General features: G+C 46.0%; 1 protein-coding gene across 1 annotated transcript in view; it reads left to right on the top strand.

Annotated features, from left to right (window-relative positions):
- Window positions 1–617: 617 nt before the first annotated feature.
- The window catches only part of LOC117354985 (oocyte zinc finger protein XlCOF6-like), a gene marked incomplete at its 3' end in the record, with an annotated part of 46,748 nt that continues 29,500 nt past the window's right edge, over window positions 618–17,865 (top strand). Inside the window, exons 1-3 of the mRNA XM_033932943.1 lie at window positions 618–810; window positions 4,362–4,488; window positions 9,315–9,434. Of these exons, the coding sequence (XP_033788834.1) occupies window positions 787–810; window positions 4,362–4,488; window positions 9,315–9,434 (271 nt within the window). The remainder of the gene's footprint in view (window positions 811–4,361; window positions 4,489–9,314; window positions 9,435–17,865) is intronic.

The following is a 17,865-nucleotide window of genomic DNA, read 5'->3' as shown; positions in this document are numbered from 1 at the left end:
GCATCTCTTTTTCTCCCCCCTCTCCCCCATGCAGAATCTCTCTTTCTCTCCCCTCTCCTCCATGCAGCATCTCTATCTTGCACCTCTCCCCTCATGCAGCAAAATATATCTCTCTCCCCTCTCCCTCATGCATTATGTCTCTCTCTTGCTCTTCTCCCCCCATGCAGCATCTCTCTCTCTTGCCCCTCTCCCCATGCAACAGCATCTCTCTCTCTGTCGCCTCTCTCCCTCTCTTGCCCCTGTGTGCTGTTTTCCTTTCCTGCCCATGTCCAACTATCTCTCTTTTCCTTTTCTTCCTCCTGTTCCAGCCTTTTCTTAGCAATCCTCCTCCTGACAGCCAGCATGGGAAGAAGGTCCATGGCCTTGCATCTCCGCCCTCCCTTCCATAACAAGTTGGTCTGTGCAGGGAGGGAGGAGCCAGGGCAGGAGAATGGCAGCAGGGGTCCGTTTCCTACCTGAAGAAGGCAAAGCCCTGCAATGATTCTCCTCGTCTCCGCTTCAACTCCTGTCCCCGCCCCAGGATCAGTCTGACCAATCAGTGCCGGGAGCTGAAAATCCTCCTCTCAGAGCTAGTGGGTGGAACCTTCCATTTCTCTCCCACCCCAGCAACTGTCTGACCAATCAGCTCTTGAAAGGGGTAGAGCCAAGAAGAAACTCCTCGGCTTCAAGCACCGCCCCTTTGGTGATGTCATCATCCTCCAGGAAACGAGTCTTGTCTTCTTCCTGCTATTGAGCCGAAACTTCCGGTTCCCGCTCACTGCAAGAGGCAAAGCCTGATCCTGGGAAATGGCTGCAGGAGCTTCTGCCCAGGTGGGTCTTGTTGAAAGGAGAGAGACCAACCCAGAAACCCTTCAGTGCCCAGAACCCTCCTCTGGGATTGAAATCCTCTCTATCCACCCCAAAGCATCTTCCTCTGCCTCACTCAGCCCCAGCACTGGCAGCTCTTCTCAAACACAACTACCCTGGGACTGTGGGTTATGTGAAGGTCAATTCTGTACATCTGCCCTTGAGAGATACTCTGGGATTGTGTGTTAGGTGGCTGTGAACTATTTAAACCCAGAAACATCAGCCTCACTCAGCCCCAGCACTGGCAGCTCTTCTCAAACACAACTACCCTGGGACTGTGGGTTATGTGAAGGTCAATTCTGTACATCTGCCCTTGAGAGATACTCTGGGATTGTGTGTTAGGTGGCTGTGAACTATTTAAACCCAGAAACATCAGCCTCACTCAGCCCCAGCACTGGCAGCTCTTCTCAAACACAACTACCCTGGGACTGTGGGTTATGTGAAGGTCAATTCTGTACATCTGCCCTTGAGAGATACTCTGGGATTGTGTGTTAGGTGGCTGTGAACTATTTAAACCCAGAAACATCAGCCTCACTCAGCCCCAGCACTGGCAGCTCTTCTCAAACACAACTACCCTGGGACTGTGTGAATGTAAATTTCCCTCCACCCTAATAAGCATCAACCCTGGGAGGCCTCTTTCTGGAAGTGCTGGAAGAGGCTGAGTGTGTTTCTGGTTAGAGAATGACATGAGGAAAAAATCTGTCCCCATCCCCGGCCCACCGTCTCCTTCACCGCCATTCCCTTCACCGTCACCATCACTGCCATCCCATTCACCGCCCCGTCCCCATCCCCGCAGCATCCATATAAGCCTTAGTACTGTAATATTTAGCTTATTCCTTTCTTATAAATCAAAGTTCCTGCTGCTGAACTAGAGAAAGAGATGTTCAGCTGGCAGGGCTTTGTTTATACATTTTTATCAACACAACTAATATACTACTTTATCCTAAAGCAAAAGAAAATAAATATAATTTTTTTTTTCTACCTTTGTTGTCTGGTTTCTGCTTTCCACATCTTCTCATTCAATTCCTTCCATCCATTGTGCGTCTTCTCTCTGCGTCTTCCATTTGCTGTTACTGTGCCTCTCCCTTCACCCCCCCCCCCAATTGGTCTAGCACCCATCTTCTTCCCTCCACTCCCCCATAGTCTGGCATCTGTCTTCTCCCCAATCTGTCTTCCATATTTCCCTTCAGGGTCTGTTCCTCTCCACCCTCCTTCAATGTCTGTTCTATTCCTTTCCACCACCACCCTTCCCTCCCTCCTTCACCATCTGTTCCTTTCTACCACCCTTCAGCTCCTCTCGCGTGGCTTATCTATCTACCTCCCTACTTAGTACACTTATGATAGCTGATCTTGGATTCCCTTGCGATTAGCTCAACCGGACACTGGAGCAAAGAAAGAAACCCCCCCCCCCGGGAACCCTGGGCAGGCAAGCAAGCAGAAAGTGTGGGGATGCGGCCCACCTTACCCGAGTTTCCAGGGAGCAGGGAAGGATGCAACAATTCCTCCCATACCACAATTCTGAGGAGGTTTTGATTTTTCTGTGAGGCAGGGCTGATCCCACCACTGAGCACATGGCCTCACATTTTGGCCCCATTTCCTTGCTCTTACTGATGAAAAGATCCTCAAAAAGTTTTTTTTCTCCTGGCTGGTTAACCTTTTGAGGATCTTGTCAGTGTGGTTAACCATTTTCACTATTCTTACATTTTGGCCCCATTTTCTTGCTCTTACTGATGAAACCAAATGAAGCCCTGCATCCCTTCGCATCTTCCATGGACTTCAGCGTCTTCTCCTCTCCATCCTCCCATCCCCAGCACTCTTCACACGGTCCAGCAGCTCCCTCCTGCCAGCCAGCCATGGATTTCCCTCCCTCCCTTTCCCTTACCTTCTCTTCTCTTGTTGAAACTGGAGATTTCTATAAGGCTATGCACCATATTACAGCCGGAGCCTTGAAGTCGCGTAGGGTTGCCTGCTAGAAAAGTCTCCTCCGATGCAACCGGAAACAGGAAGTTGCGTCGTAGGAGACTTTCCCAGCAGGCAATGCGACGCAACTTCAAGGCTCCGGCTGTAATACAGCACATAGCCTTATAGAAATCGCCAGTATCAACAACAAGAGAAGGTGAGGGAAAAGGAGGGAGGGAGATACATGGCTGGCCGGCAGGAGAGAGGGGGCTGCCAGATCAAACGCTCTTCACTGCGCGTTCACGCTCATTCACCGGCCCGTGCTAACCATTCACCGCTCCACGGGGCGGTGAATGGCCTTGTCCCCGATCTCGCGGTGACCTTTTTTTTTGGTCACTGTTTTGGCGGGTTACCCGCGGCTAGCCACGGGTAACAGCCACCGTGTCATTCTCTAATATCAAACATATCCTATTGTAACAGAGGATATGTCCTACACATTGTAACATTATAAAGAAGCCCTATGTCTTTCCAGGCCGGTTATAATAGATGTGGGCAGGTCCCTAGACTGGCATCTATTTTGAATGCTTCCTGGAAAGCTCTCTCCAGCAGGTTAAAAAAATAAAAAAAAGGAGGACAACCATAAAGTCATTGGGTCAGTAGGTATTGTCTAGTATAGTGGGTATTCACTAATTTTTAAGTCAGGGACTTCTTTGGATCCAGTGAGCTGAAGGAGAGCCACTAAATATCTTCCTAGGTGAGGTCACGACACTGCAGTGCTGACTAATGTCATCCCCCCCCACCAGCCCACCTTCAAACTTTTTATTGGGTGTATCCTCAAAGAGGTGAGCATTTTCTGTTGAGAAATGCCAAAGAAAGAAATTAATCACCAAATTTACAATTAAATATTACATAGCGCATAAATAGCAAACGCCAGATCCCTCGGAGCAGTCAGCAGAGATTGCGAAAGCCCCCCCTTGGTACAAGCCTGGAAGTGGAAGGACGCGCCTGCACTACATCGGGCCGCACTGAACCCTGCCGTCAAATCCGCAACCCCCGGCGGCCCCTGCTGCACGAAGTCTCCATACTCCGGCTCAAGCCCAGATCCCACGCGGAACCCGGTCGCAGACTTTAACTCAGCTGTCAGAGAGCAGGAGGACCAGGTGCGACCACCAACGCCCACAACAGACACCGCTTCTGTTCCCCAACGGCAAGAAGATGAGCAAATAGGATAGACACAGAAACACTATCGCCGTTGAGCCACATACCGGAGGCGCCTGTTCAATCTTCTGCTCAGATGCAACCGGAAACAGGAAGTTGCAGCAGAGGAGAAAATTGAACAATTGAGCAGCTTGTGTGCGCGGCTTTTTGAAAGTGTGCCGCTGGGTGAAAAAGAAAGCCGGCAAACTCTGCATATAAGGTGAGGTGGAGGGAGGAAGCTGGCTAAACACTGCGATCGGGAGGGTGGGGGCTGCTGGACCGCGCGATCCTTGATTGTCCCCGTCCCCGCAGCGACTACTATTTTTCTTTCCCCGTTTCGGCGGGTTACCCGCAGCTACTTGCGGCTAGCCACAGGTAATAACCACCGTGTCATTCTCTATTTCTGGTTTCTGTTTCAGATGCAGGTGACATTTGAGGACATCGCTGTCTCTTTCTCCCAGGAGGAGTGGGAGTATTTAGATGAAGAGCAGAAGGAGCTGTACAGGGAGGTGATGAAGGACAACTATCAGACCCTGCTCTCACTGGGTAATGGATACATTTGCATGTCTATTGGCAGTAGTGGACTACCAGTATAGAGATAATTTTGATTATGTTTGTCTCGTGTGATGAACACAAATGAGACCATGAGGGTCTTACTGTCCTGCACTAGAGAATGACATGGGGACAAATTTGTCCCATCCCCATCCCTGCAAGGTCTGACCTCATTTGCACAGCCTTGAACACTTTAAAATCATAAGTGTTCAAGGCTTTTGAAGATGAGGATAGAGCTTGCAGGGACGGGACAGGGACAGAATTTGTGGGCACTGGATGGGGATGGAGATAGATTCTGTGGGGATGGGGAATTTGTCCCTATGTCATTCTCTATCTGGCACATGGAGGGCTATAACTGGGCAGCTCCACTCCAGGCATTCGTAGCATGTCGCATGGAAAGTGAGAAAAAGTTCTGGAAAAAAATTATAAATGTTAGGACAGAGGATAGGTTGTGAGCTGCTTGGCCCATACAGAGGAGGTAAGTAGAAACCCAATCACTCAATTAAAACTGGATATCTGGGACATAGTGAGGGAAACACTGTTAGATGACAATTACTGTGCTGATGTCCATTGGACATAATCCAGAATTTGTGCTTGGGATTATGTTTAGGGAATTTCACAGGAAGGAAGCAAAGGGGTCAAGTGACTACAGAACGCTGAATGCCGAGGGGAATTTGGAACATGAGGGAATATTATGATCTGGAAGCTGCTGGTTTTATCCTCTTTTTACAAGTGAATAGTTATATACAGATTGAGACGTGAAGAGGGATATGTGCAGGAAGCCATTAAATTTGAGGAATTAATGGGAAAGGGAAGACGGGACAAAGGAATCAAGAAATGGACTTAAGCTTCATAAGTGGCATCAGAGGGGAGATGGAAGATGTTGGAGGGACTGCGGAGCAAATGGGGATTTTTACCATTTGTGGTGGATGTTTACTAAGGCCTGCAAGTACTGGTCAGTGGTAGTTCAACAGGTACAAGAAATAATGGGTGATGTTCTGGAGTTGGACCCGTGATTTGTCTGTTGGATGGGAAGCGGGGCACAGACCGAGAAGACTAACTAAATATTGCAGATTATTATCTTGTGGCAGCTAGAAGCGAGCTGGAGAGACACTGGAGAGGGGATGCGTTACCTGTTCAGGAGGGAGCGTTGAGGAAACAGGAGGAGATCTCATGGATGGCTAAAGTTGCAGCCATGAGGCAACAGACTTTGTATAAGGATGAAAAATGATGGGGATTGTATCAGGAGTGGAAACATGAAAGTTAAATTTATGTTGCAGTGTGGTTTCTTCCAAGGATTATTAAACAGAAGGCTGGGAGAGATGGAGATGGTCAAACACTTTGAAATCATAAATGTTCAAGGGGGAGAAATAGGAGGTCAAGAGCTCTTTCAGGACAAGTCGTACATCTGGACAGTAGAAGAAACAGCACTGCCCAGTGGATTTCTATACACAGGCTGGATTGCCAATGACTAGAATAGGGGGGTGGGCTGTAGAGAGCCACAGTCTGCCATGTTGGAGTATTGCAACAGAAGTTAAAGGTGTATTGCGAGAGGGTTTAGTGGATTAGTTGGGGGGGGTTGAATTGTATTAGTAACTTAGAGGCCTTTTTAATAAATCTTAGCATCCACTAAATGCCACGTGGCCCTTAGGCATAAAATAGGACACTCAACATTTAGCATGTGCTAATTCTATTAATTTTCAAAAGAGACTGAAATCTCCTGGGCTCTTTTGTAAACAAAAAAGCAACTAGCAGGGAGGAAATACTCTGCAGAATAGCACTTGGTTGCTCTTCAGTGCAGGCTCATGACAAAGTATTCAAAAGCAATGAGTTAACACTCCAAACGAAGATCAGACTTGTCCACACACTCATTTTCTCAGTGGTCAATTACGGATGCGAAAGCTGGACACTGCGGAAACAAGAGCTTTGGTGCTGGAGAAGGATTTTAAGCGTGCCGTGGACTGCCAGAAAAACTAACAAATTGATTCTGGAAGAGATCAAACCAGCGATGTCACTCGGAGCTCAAATGATGAAGTTACACTGTCTTATTTTGGTCACCACATCAGAAGAGAGAGATCACTGGAGAAGGACATCGTGTTTGGGAAAATCGAAGGAACCAGGCGAGTAGTCGGATGGCTGGACATGTTGAGAACGACCATGGGGATGACGCTGGAGGACCTTTCCAGACTTGCACAAAACAGATTTTCTTTTAAGATCCACAATTTATCAAGTTGCTAGGACTCGAGCACCTAACAAGAACAATAGTGGGAATTTAAGGAAGGATGTTGCTCCTCCAGCTAAACCACAAGAACTAAGCTGTAGGAATATTATCAGATGAAGATTGCAAGAAAGCAGAGGGTCCCGTGGATCAGGAGATCTTAAACATCCCGACCTTCCCCCTCAGCATCCCTTACAATCTTCCTATCAGGACACTAATAAAGTTTGGAAATTTTAGTATCTGAAAACTCCAAGATTTCAAGAACATATTTCTTAATCAGCTCCATAGGTAAAAGTTAAGTATCTCCAGGTTCCTAGATCTTAATTGATTTTCCAAAACTTCCAGACTTTTGTTTGAGCTCCACCAAGTCCTTGTCGCGATCACATCTCTTGAGTCTAACTTAGTAACCGAAGACTCAGCTTTAGACACTCAGACATCGGCTTCTCCCAGCTTTATTGCAGACTCTTTGGAGAACACAGATACCTTGGCTATTAAAAATCCCTGAAGCATCAGCAGGTTACAGAGGCAGACGGGAGCCCAGGACAAAGACACAGCAGATATTGGTATTTTCCCCACCAGCAGACAATTCGCATCTCGGGTTCCGATCGGTGATAATTGACCATCTCATCTTCAATACTGGTGATAAGATACAGGCTGCAAAAGATAACAAAAAATAACCTAATTGAAACAGAAAAGAAAGAATCTAAAATGCTGAGTCTTTGCTGGAAAGTTTTCTCTGGAGAGGGACTTGGGAAAATGATTTTGGCTTCCTGCCCTTTCTCTGAGCTCCCATCAGTCTGAGCATGCTCAGTGTGTTTGTTTTACCTTATTCCAGGGTTGAAGAAGTTTGCATATATTGAAATGAGGGTGATAATTCATTATTTAGAGTGAGAATTTGACTTTAAAGATGAGTAAGGAGGGTTTATGAAGACAAAAAAGAGGACACCCACACTCCACCCATTTCCTTGGTCTCTCTTTCCATCCTCTGTACCTTTTTAGTGGTTCTTTCTATCTCTTCTTCCAACCCTCCTCCTCTTTCGCTCTCTCTCCTTCCAAACTCCTCTCCTCCTATTTCTGTCTCTCTCCTCCCATCCAGCACTACCCTACTTCATGCTCTGTTCTCTAGCACTTCCTCCTTTCCATAATGCTTCTCCAGCCCTCCCTCCCTTCATTTATGCTGTTTCTCAAGACTCCCTCTATTCCATTTTCCCAGCTCCTTCCCCTCTCTGACACTGCTGTCTAGTTTCTGACTTTTTTGAGGACTATCCAGGATGTTTTTTGTTTTTTTTTAAAGATGAGGGAGTCTGTCATTCCCGACTTCCCTACCTACTTCTTTTCTGGGCTGCCTGCTGTAATCATATCTTCAGGCAGCCATCAGCAGCAACGAGTAACATCCTGCTCCCGCACAGGCGGGACTTGTAGAGTGATGGCTTCTGGGGCAGATCAGCAATAGCAAGCTCACCTTGCTGCTACTGCCAGGTTCCCGAAGATACGATTACAGCGGCTAGCCCAGAGAAGAGGAGGGGAAGTCAGGAGTGACAGACTGCCTCATTGTCAAAATACCATCCTGGATGTCCTCGAAAAAGAGGACATGTTTGGGTTTTCACAGATGTCTGGTAACTGTAGGTTTATGTTACTTTTCTGAGGTATAAAATTTTTTTTTTTTTATAATTCTTTATTCATTTTTAAAACTTTCATCAAGTGTACAACAATCATAATAAACACAATTAATCAGAGCACTTGCATATCTTATCATTATAATCTAAAAATACAAATGTAACCCTCTCCCCACCCTCCTTCAAAGCCCTTCATTCATAATAAAAACCTATATTTGTATCCCTCCCCCCTCCCAATACTATATGGTGTATAACTAATAGAAAAATGGCATTTAATCATGACAAAAAGACGTTAATGGCTCCCAAATTTTAATAAAATTATTATAATTTCCATTTTGTATCGCTATTGATCTTTCCATTCTACATATGTGACATAATGAATTCCACCAAAAATTAAAATTCAGCCTACTATAATCTTTCCAATTATTAGTAATATGTTGGATGGCAACTCCAGTCATGATCATTAAAAGTTTATTATTACACGATGATATCTGACTCTTTTTTTCTCATATACATTCCAAATATCACAGTATCATAAGATAACGCTACATGGTTTTCCAATAAACAATTTATTTGATCCCAGATTGAGTTCCAAAAGGCTAAGATATGGGGACAGTAGAATAAAAGATGATCCAAAGTCCCTACCTCCAATTTACAATGCCAGCACCTATTGGACAAAGAATTATTTAATTTTTGTAATCTAACTGGGGTCCAAAAAGCTCTATGTAACAAAAAAAAACAAGTTTGTCTCATGTTTTCAGGCGGACTTTCTGGGTCACCAGGCCGCACAGTGGTATAAATCTATTAGTGATTTGATTTAAAAAAAAACTAAAAATGGTCTGAGGGATATTTGGAGCATTGAGATTAAGCATCAGATTTCAGCATCTCAATGGCCACAAATTTGGTCTTGGAGAATGAGATGTACAATGTCAGCGTCTATGAGGTATAAAATTTTTAAGAAAACTTAATGCAATTTTTTACTCCAGCAATAGATTCTCTGACCTTCACCCCTAAGATTATATCCCACATCAAACGAGGGGAAGAGCCATACATCAGGAGTGAGCCTGAATCAGAGGAAAGAGAATCTGTGAAAAGCAGCTGCTCAGGTGAGTGCAGTAATAAGAGGGGCTGGGGTAAACACTTTCTGTAGGAGAACTACAGGGGATGCTACCCCTTTATAGATGAGGATAAGTCACTTGGTCTGTAAGTGAAGGCTTAACCTATGGGCCACACAGTCTTAGCTCTGGAGAGGTGGAGGAGAGGAAAGATCCAGGTTCCTTTCTGTTTATCTGTAACTTCCCTCCAGCCTCAGCCCCCATGGGTCTAAAACGTCTTTTCCCCCAGCCCAGATCCGTCCATCGTTGCGCAGTTTTATGTTGCATTAGTGATTTCTATTCCGCCGTTACCTTACGGTTCAAGGCAGATTACACAAGAATTGTCATGATGTTCCGAAATACATTTGGTGGATTAGAAGAGAATTGTCAAGATACTAGTAAATGTCTAATGAATGGTTTGAATATTTTTGATTTACTATGTAGATGGTTTTTGGGTGAAGTTTGGGGGGGGGTCTGGTTCTGTTATAAAGGTTTAATGAACTTTTTGAAGAGTAGGGTTTTTTCTTTTTTAAAGGTTTTGTAGTCTGTGGTCGAGGATAGCAGAATTGGGATTTGTCTGTCCAGTTTTGCTGCTCTGGTGGCTAGTAGGTTGTACATTTTTCTTCGTTTGACATTTTTGGTAGGTGCGTGAGTGAATAGGGTGTGGGTTCTCCTGTGTCTGGTTGAGTTAGTCAGTTGTTCCAGTAGGTTGGGCTGTCTTTTGTTTATAGCTTTAAATACTAGGCAGTGGAATTTGAAGTGTACACTTGCTTGTATTGGGAGCCAATGTGAGTTGTGGTATGCTTCTGTGATGTGGTCGTGTTTTTTCAGCGAGTAGATGAGTCTTAGGGCTGTGTTCTGTATTGTTTGTAATTGTTTTATCATGGTTGCTGGGCAGGGGAGATATAGTATGTTGCAGTAGTCTATTAAGCCTAGGAGCTTGAAGGAGCCAGCCACCCCTCACTTCAGCTCCAGTTCTGGAGCCAGCCAGCACCCTCCCATGATTCTGACAACCCCACCACCACCACAACCACAGGTACGTGATAGCAGTGGCAAACCCCCCCCAGGTTAGCATTTCCTCCCCATCTTCCCTTGCGCCAACATTACCTGAAGGAGCCTGCTGCACCATGATGAAAAATCTTCAGAGGCCTGTTCTGAGACCTTCCTTCTGCTGTCGAGCCCCTCCTTGATGTAACTTGCACCCCGTGGTGGAGGGGGTTGTGGTTGCCTCTATTGCTGTACCAGAGGGAGATGGGGGGTGTTGGCTGGCTCTACAGCTGGAGCTGAAGTGAAGGACAACTGGCTCCTTCAGGTAAAACTACACCACGATGAAAACTTTTCAGAAGCCTGTTCCCAAGACCTTCCTTCTGCCGACGAGTCCCTCCTTGATGTAACCTTCCGTTTCGCGAAACCAGAAGTTACATCAAGGAGAGGCTCGTCATCAGAAGGAATGCCTCGAAACGCACCCTGGAAGATTTTCATATGGCAGCTGGCTAGTTCAGATAATGTAGACGCGAGGGGAGCTGGGGAGGAGAAGCTGATCAGTGGGGGGGAGGGGGTTGCCTCTGCCACTAATGCTATCACTGTGCCCAAGTCTGACCTTTGTGCAATTATTATCCCAGGATAAGCAGGCAGGTATTCTCACAAGTGGGTGACGTGATCCAACGGAGCCCCGATGTGGACGCCTCACAAGCAGTCTTGCTTGAAGAAACTCAAAGTTTTGAGTCGCCCGCACCGCGCATGTGCAAGTGCCTTCCCGCCCAGCACAGGGTGCATCTCCTCAGTTCTTACTTTTCCACGGAGTCCGTCTTCAACTCTCTGCGTGAAGTATTTTCACTTGTGCCTTCTTAAGTCCGCGGTTTTGGGTTATTTTTCTCAGAGTCTGAGCAGTAGTGGCTCGTGGCCAGTAGGGGGTGATGTCTATGGGATGGTAATGGAATGGACATCAGGACATTATAGTGCTGTATTTTTGTGGAATTTTTCTACAAAAGAGCCTGCTTTTCATATGATTCTGGGTAACTCTAGTCAGATACAAGCATATGTGTTAGTTAAGGCCACACCCAAATAGAAGCGTACGAAAAACTGGTGAATAAAAAAATCTAATTATGGCTGTAGCCAAGGCCAGAAAAACACACTACAGATTAATATTAAGGGAAAGCATAATAATATTCTTTTTATGTACTTGCTATTACGCTAGATCATGGAGGAAATCAGGATATACATGGACTCCATTTTGTTCTCTGTCTTTCTATATCTTCTGTGTCTTGGACTCCATTTTGTGTCAGTGACTCTCTGTCTCTGTCTTTGTTCAGGTTTCCCGCTCCTAGCATCTTGGTTCTAATTGATACCAGATGTGCCTTAGGCTGGGTAGGAAGCGCATATTAGATTACGTATCCTAAACTAAGATATAATATATATTAAATATTAATGACCGAGTTCTGAATGAAATTATGAATGTTGGGCCCAAGTATGGATGGATGAAAGAATTTTGTATTAAAAAATGAAAATACTAAGGGAAAAATCCTGAACACAACATCCGGAAATGGTTAACTTAGAGTCAGAGACTGCTGTTCCAGTCTCTAACATAGGAAGGCTTCTGTGTGAAGATCAATGAAATTTGAAACTGTCAGCTCAGGGAAAGGGGGAAAACAGCCCCTCCTTCTCGTTCTCCTTTTTCTCCAAGGCTGACCAATTTTCAGCACTGTTTGTAGGTGTAACATGAAACTTAGTTGTTCAAAGCAGGCTTAGAACATTTCAGCACCTTGCCTGATACTAGCAGATTGTCTGAAATAAGTTTTAAGAATGATAAAAGGAATATTGGATATGTTATAAAATGTTAATGTATATTCAGAAATGAATGTAAACAAAACAAATGTAATTTCTGAAACTTTTAAACGTAGAGAAATTTTCTTTGTCTAACTTTAAAGACCACCAATTTCAGCTAATAATAATAAACTTTTAGTAATATTAACAGGGGTTGCCATTCAGCAGATTACAGGGAATTGGAAAGATTATACTAAACTAAATTATACTTTTTGGTGGAATTCAGTGTGCCATATTTATAAAATGGAAAGGGTATTGGCTTTGCAACAAGGCAATTATAATAAGTTTAAAAAGATTTGGGGGCCATTGACGATTTATTCTAGTGATCAGACATCTTAAACACCAGAATATTGGATAAGATAAGGGGGGGTGGGATTATGAAGGATAATATATTGATAGTTGTTATTTATTGGTATATGAGTGGGAGGGGTGAGTTTCTTATATAATTATTTATTTGGATTAATACAAATAAGAATGTCAAGTGATGAATTAAGGTATTTCTGAAAGAATGTTGGACACTTGTTGTAATTTTTGAAAATGAATAAAGATTTATAAAAAAAAAAAAAAAAAAGACCACCTCTGTTTTTGGGTGGCCCACGGGCCAATGATGTCACACTGAGCCAAAGGTATATAATGGGGAGTTTCGAAGTATACAGCTGAGCTTGTTATCAGAAGGCCAGCATTTTGGCAACTATAACGACCTCCCATTAACGCAACTATGCTTTATTCTTTTGAGTTTCATGATTGAAAAATAAAAACAATAAATACATAATTATTATATTTTGGTAAAACCTTGCGTTAGCGTCATTTTCCATGTTTTTGGTTATTTTTCACACCTTGAGTGAAAGCTAGCAGCTTAATTGGCAACTGCAGCTTTATGAGTGCGCAGGCGTCCAATGCCCATGCTCAAGTCGTTGATTTTTGTCGTACTTTTCTTGTTGTTAAAAAAAAAAAAATTTCTTCCATCCGTTCGACCGGGCAGGCCACGTGGCCGCAGCCCCGCGGCTTTGATCTTGCGGCGGAGCTTTTTTGGCCTATGTCCTGGCCTGCGACTGGTTTTAAAAAGTGTTCCAAGTGCCAGCATGCGATTTCCCCGATGGATCCTCATCGACGCTATCTTCGGTGTCTTGGGTCTCAACACCTACCGAAATTGTGCCGGCCTTGCTCAACACTTACATCCCGTGCTTTCAAGCGTCGTTGCATCTTGTGGGAGCAGCTTTACAGCATGGAGTCTTCGATGGAGCTTTTGTCATCGAAGGGTGCTTCACCATCGACCTCATCCGAGGCTCTCCAGGCTTCCACTCCTTCTGCTCCGAGCCTCATCAAACCTGCTTCGTTTGTACCGGCTCTGCCTTCGACGCCGGCTGCGGTGCCTTCTTCTGTCTCTTCAGGTCAGATAGCACAGCTGCCCATTCCCCTGGTAGTGCTTAAAATGCCCAAGGCTTCTAAGTCCAAGCACTCTCACACTGCCTCGAGGGAGCACGAAGCCCGTGCAGGTGGTCCCGTTGAAGACGGATCCATCCTTGCTGGCTTCGTTCCATGCCTTACTGGAGAAGCAATTCATTCAGCTCTTTACCACAATAGGGCCGAAGCTTCTCTCTCAAATCCAGCCTGGGCATGCGGAGGTCTCCCGCGAGTACGAGCCGCCTCCTGTGCCTCAGTCGTACGCACACTCTCTACAGGGAGCAAAGTCTCTGCGAGTGTCTGGTCTTGCATCGATGCATGCATCGCAAGGAGCAGAGTCTTTGCCAATGCCTCCATTGGAACCGATACACTCGATACAAGGACCCGAGTCTTTGCGAGTGCCTCGTGGTTCTTCCACCCAACCACTTCTGCTTCGATCCACCGCCTCCAGCCCCATCCATTCTCTGGGGGCCACAGCGAAGTCACATTCGCCTCCTTTGTCGAGGCCTGCTTCGAGGCATAGCTCGCATCATCAATCGAGACATTTTTCGAAGCACACATCCAGGCATGCCTCGCCCCATCGGAAGCAGCCTTTTATTCAGTATTCTCCACCGTCTACTTCAACCGTTCCACTGCCGGATCTCGAGGACACGGTGGGGTCTTTTTCTCCATCTAGATCCCTGTCTTCATTGGATCAAGCTGCCTCGACATCCTTGAGTCCCTCTCGAGGCCAGGCTTTGGCTGATCAGCTGTCTTTTTCTTCTTTCCTACGTCAGATGCAGCTGATTTGGACATGCAACTGGACACTGGGTCCAAATTTTCCAAGGAGTATCTCGAGACCATGCATCTCCCTCAACCTCCTGCTAAATCCCTCAAGCTTCCTCTTCATAAGCTGTTGGGTCAAACCTTTGTCCGCTGTCTGGAAACTCCCTATTCCATTCCAGCTGTTCCGGGGAAACTGGATTCCAGATACCGGACTGTCCATCATAAGGGGTTTGATAGTGCTCAATTATCCCATCAATCCCTTCTGGTGGAATCTTCGTTGAAGCGTTCTCACCCTTCTCAAGTATATGCCACTGTACCCCTGGGCAGGGAGGGCAAAACGATGGACAGATTTGGTCGTCACATTTACCAGAACTCAATGATGACCTCCAGAGTCCTCAACTACAACTTTCATTTCATTACCTATTTCGAGGTTTTTCTTTCCATCCTTCCTAAGTTCATGCCCTACTTGGATTCTCGGGCACATTTTGAATACCAGGAAGTCCTGGCATCAACTTAGACTGCAACTGCTTCAGTCCTCATATGATGCCTTTGAGCTGTCTGTTTGGGCTACTGCTTGCTCGGTGGCCATGCGACACCTGGTGTGGCTCCGGACCATCAACATGAACCCCAATCTGCAGGACCGGCTGGCTAATGTACCTTGTGCAGGCACTGACCTCTTTAATGAGTCCATAGAGGCAGCAACCAAGAAGCTTTCGGACCACGAGAAGTCTTTCCAATCTATTCTCAATCCTAAGCCAAAGCCAGCTCCTCCTTGTCCTTCACGCCCGCCTCTGATTTACCAATGGCGTTTTCCACCAAAACAGGCTCCTGTCATTCGTCAGCCTGTCAAGAGGCAACATCCTCAGAAGCAGCAGAAACCTCAGCCACCTGCTGTACCTAAGGCTCCTCAGCCTTTTTGACTGTCTCCTAGAAAGCATAACCTCAGTCGTTCTGCCATTTCCCATTTTTCCCCCTGTTGTAGGTCGTCTCCATCATTTTTACCACCGATGGACGACTATTACCACCGACCTCTGGGTCCTTTCCATCGTAAGGGAGAGATACTCTCTTCAATTCCATCAAGTTCCTCCAGAACATCCTCCAAGAGAGTATCCTTCCACCTCGGCCCAGACCGCCCTTCTTCTTCAGGAAGCTCAAGCTTGCTGCAGCTCCGAGCTATCGAGCCAGTTCCTTTGGCTCAGCAGAACAAGGGTTTTTACTCCCGGTATTTCCTTGTTCCGAAGAAGATGGGCGATCTGCGTCCTATTTTAGATCTCAGGGTGCTCAACAAGTTTCTGGTCAAAGAAAAATTTTGCATGCTGACCCAAGCATCTCTGTATCCCCTCCTCGAGCAGAATGACTGGTTATGCTCTCTGGATCTCAAGGAGGCCTACACGCACATTCCCATCCATCCAGCCTCCCGTCAGTACCTCAGATTCCGGGTGGGACATCTTCATTTTCAATACCGAGTGCTCCCTTTCGGCCTGGCCTCGTCACCCAGAGTCTTCACCAAGTGCCTGGTAGTGGTGGCCGCTGCGCTCAGGAATCATGGTCTTCAGGTGTTTACCTACCTGGACGACTGGCTCAACAAGGATTCCACGTCTCAGGGAGTCGTCCTGGCGACCCAGAGGACTATTTGGTTCCTGCAGAGTTTGGGATTCGAGATCAACTTTCCAAAATCCCATCTTCAACCTTCTCAGACTCTTCCATTCATCGGAGCTGTTCTGGATACTATTCAACTCAGAGTGTTCCTCCCTCAGCAGCGTCTGGAAGCTCTTCTCATCTTTGTCATTCGGTGTCCTCTCGCCCGTCCATCTCGGCGAGACACATGATGGTTCTTCTGGGCCACATGGCCTCTACAGTACACATGACTCCTTTTGCCAGACTTCACCTTAGAATTCCTCAGTGGACCCTGGCATCTCAATGGTCGCAGGTTTTCGACCCTCTGTCTTGACACATCCATTTCGCTCCTGCTCTGACACAGTCTTTTTGCTGGTGGATGCTCTCTTCCAATCTATCCAGAGGTTTACTGTTTCACACGCCCCCCCATCAGAAGGTTCTCACAACCGACTCTTCGACTTACGCTTGGGGGGCTCATCTGGGTGGTCTCCGTACTCAAGACTATTGGACCAGTACAGACCGCCAGTGCCACATCAATCTCCTGGAACTCAGGGTGATTTTCAATGCTTTCAGTGCTTTTCAGCATCTGCTTCACGACCGTGTAGTCCTCATTCGCACGGACAACCAAGTCGTCATGTATTATGTCAACAAACAGAGAGGCATGGGATCGGCCTCCCTCTATCAGGAAGCTCTGAAAGTTTGGGATTGGGCTGTTCGCCATAACACCTTCCTCAAAGCTGTCTACATTCAGGGGACAGACAATGCCTTAGCAGACAATTTAAGTCGTCTACTACAGCCTCACGAATGGACTCTCCAATCCACGCCCCTTCATCACATCTTCTCTCAGTGGGGAACGCCTCAGATAGACCTCTTTGCAGCCCCCCACAACTTCAAACTGCCTCAGTTCTGCTCCAGGATCTACACTCCTCATCGCTTCGAGGCAGATGCTTTTCTTCTGGACTGGACGAATCTCTTTCTATATGCGTTTCCTCCATTTCCTCTCATTCAAAAGACTCTAGTCAAGCTGAAGTCCAACCATGCCACCATGATTCTGATTGCTCCTCGGTGGCCCAGACAACCTTGGTACTCCCTTCTACTTCAACTCAGCAGCAGGGAGCCTTACCTTCTACCAGTTTTTCCCTCGCTGCTTACACAGCATCAGGGATCTCTGCTTCATCCCAACCTGCAGTCTCTACACCTGACAGCTTGGTATCTCTCATCATAACTCCTCTCCAGTTTTCTCAAGCTGTGAGGGATGTTTTGGAAGCTTCACGAAAGCCTGCTACTAGACAATGCTATCACCAAAAATGGACTAGATTTTCTACACGGTGTTTTTCTCATCATCAGGAGCCGCAACATTCCTCCTTATCTTCAGTTTTGGACTATCTTTTGCACCTTTCTCATTCTGGCCTCAAGTCTACTTTGATACGAGTCCATCTTAGTGCGATTGCTGCTTTCCATCAGCCTCTTTAAAGGAAACCTCTCTCTGCTCATCCTGTGGTTTCTAGATTCATGAAAGGACTTTTCCATCTCAATCCGCCTCTCAAACCGCCTCCAGTGGAATCCCTGGGTCACCTCTTGATCCTTTTTTAAAGATGGGTGTAACATTAACTATCTTCCAGTCCTCCGGGATCACGCCTGTTTTCAGGGATAGATTACAGATCTGCTTTAGTAGTTCTGCTATTTCCTCCTTTAGTTCTTTTCAATACCCTAGGGTGGATTCTGTCCGGGCCCAGAGTTTTCTCAGTTTTTAATCTATCTATTTGCTTGCGTACGTCTTCAAGGCTTACCTCCATGGATATTATTTTTTCTGCTTGATCTCCTTTGAATATTT

Source organism: Geotrypetes seraphini, chromosome 2 (assembly GCF_902459505.1).
Source record: "Geotrypetes seraphini chromosome 2, aGeoSer1.1, whole genome shotgun sequence".
Taxonomy (NCBI): domain Eukaryota; kingdom Metazoa; phylum Chordata; class Amphibia; order Gymnophiona; family Dermophiidae; genus Geotrypetes; species Geotrypetes seraphini.
This window is presented reverse-complemented; position numbering and strand designations above follow the sequence as displayed.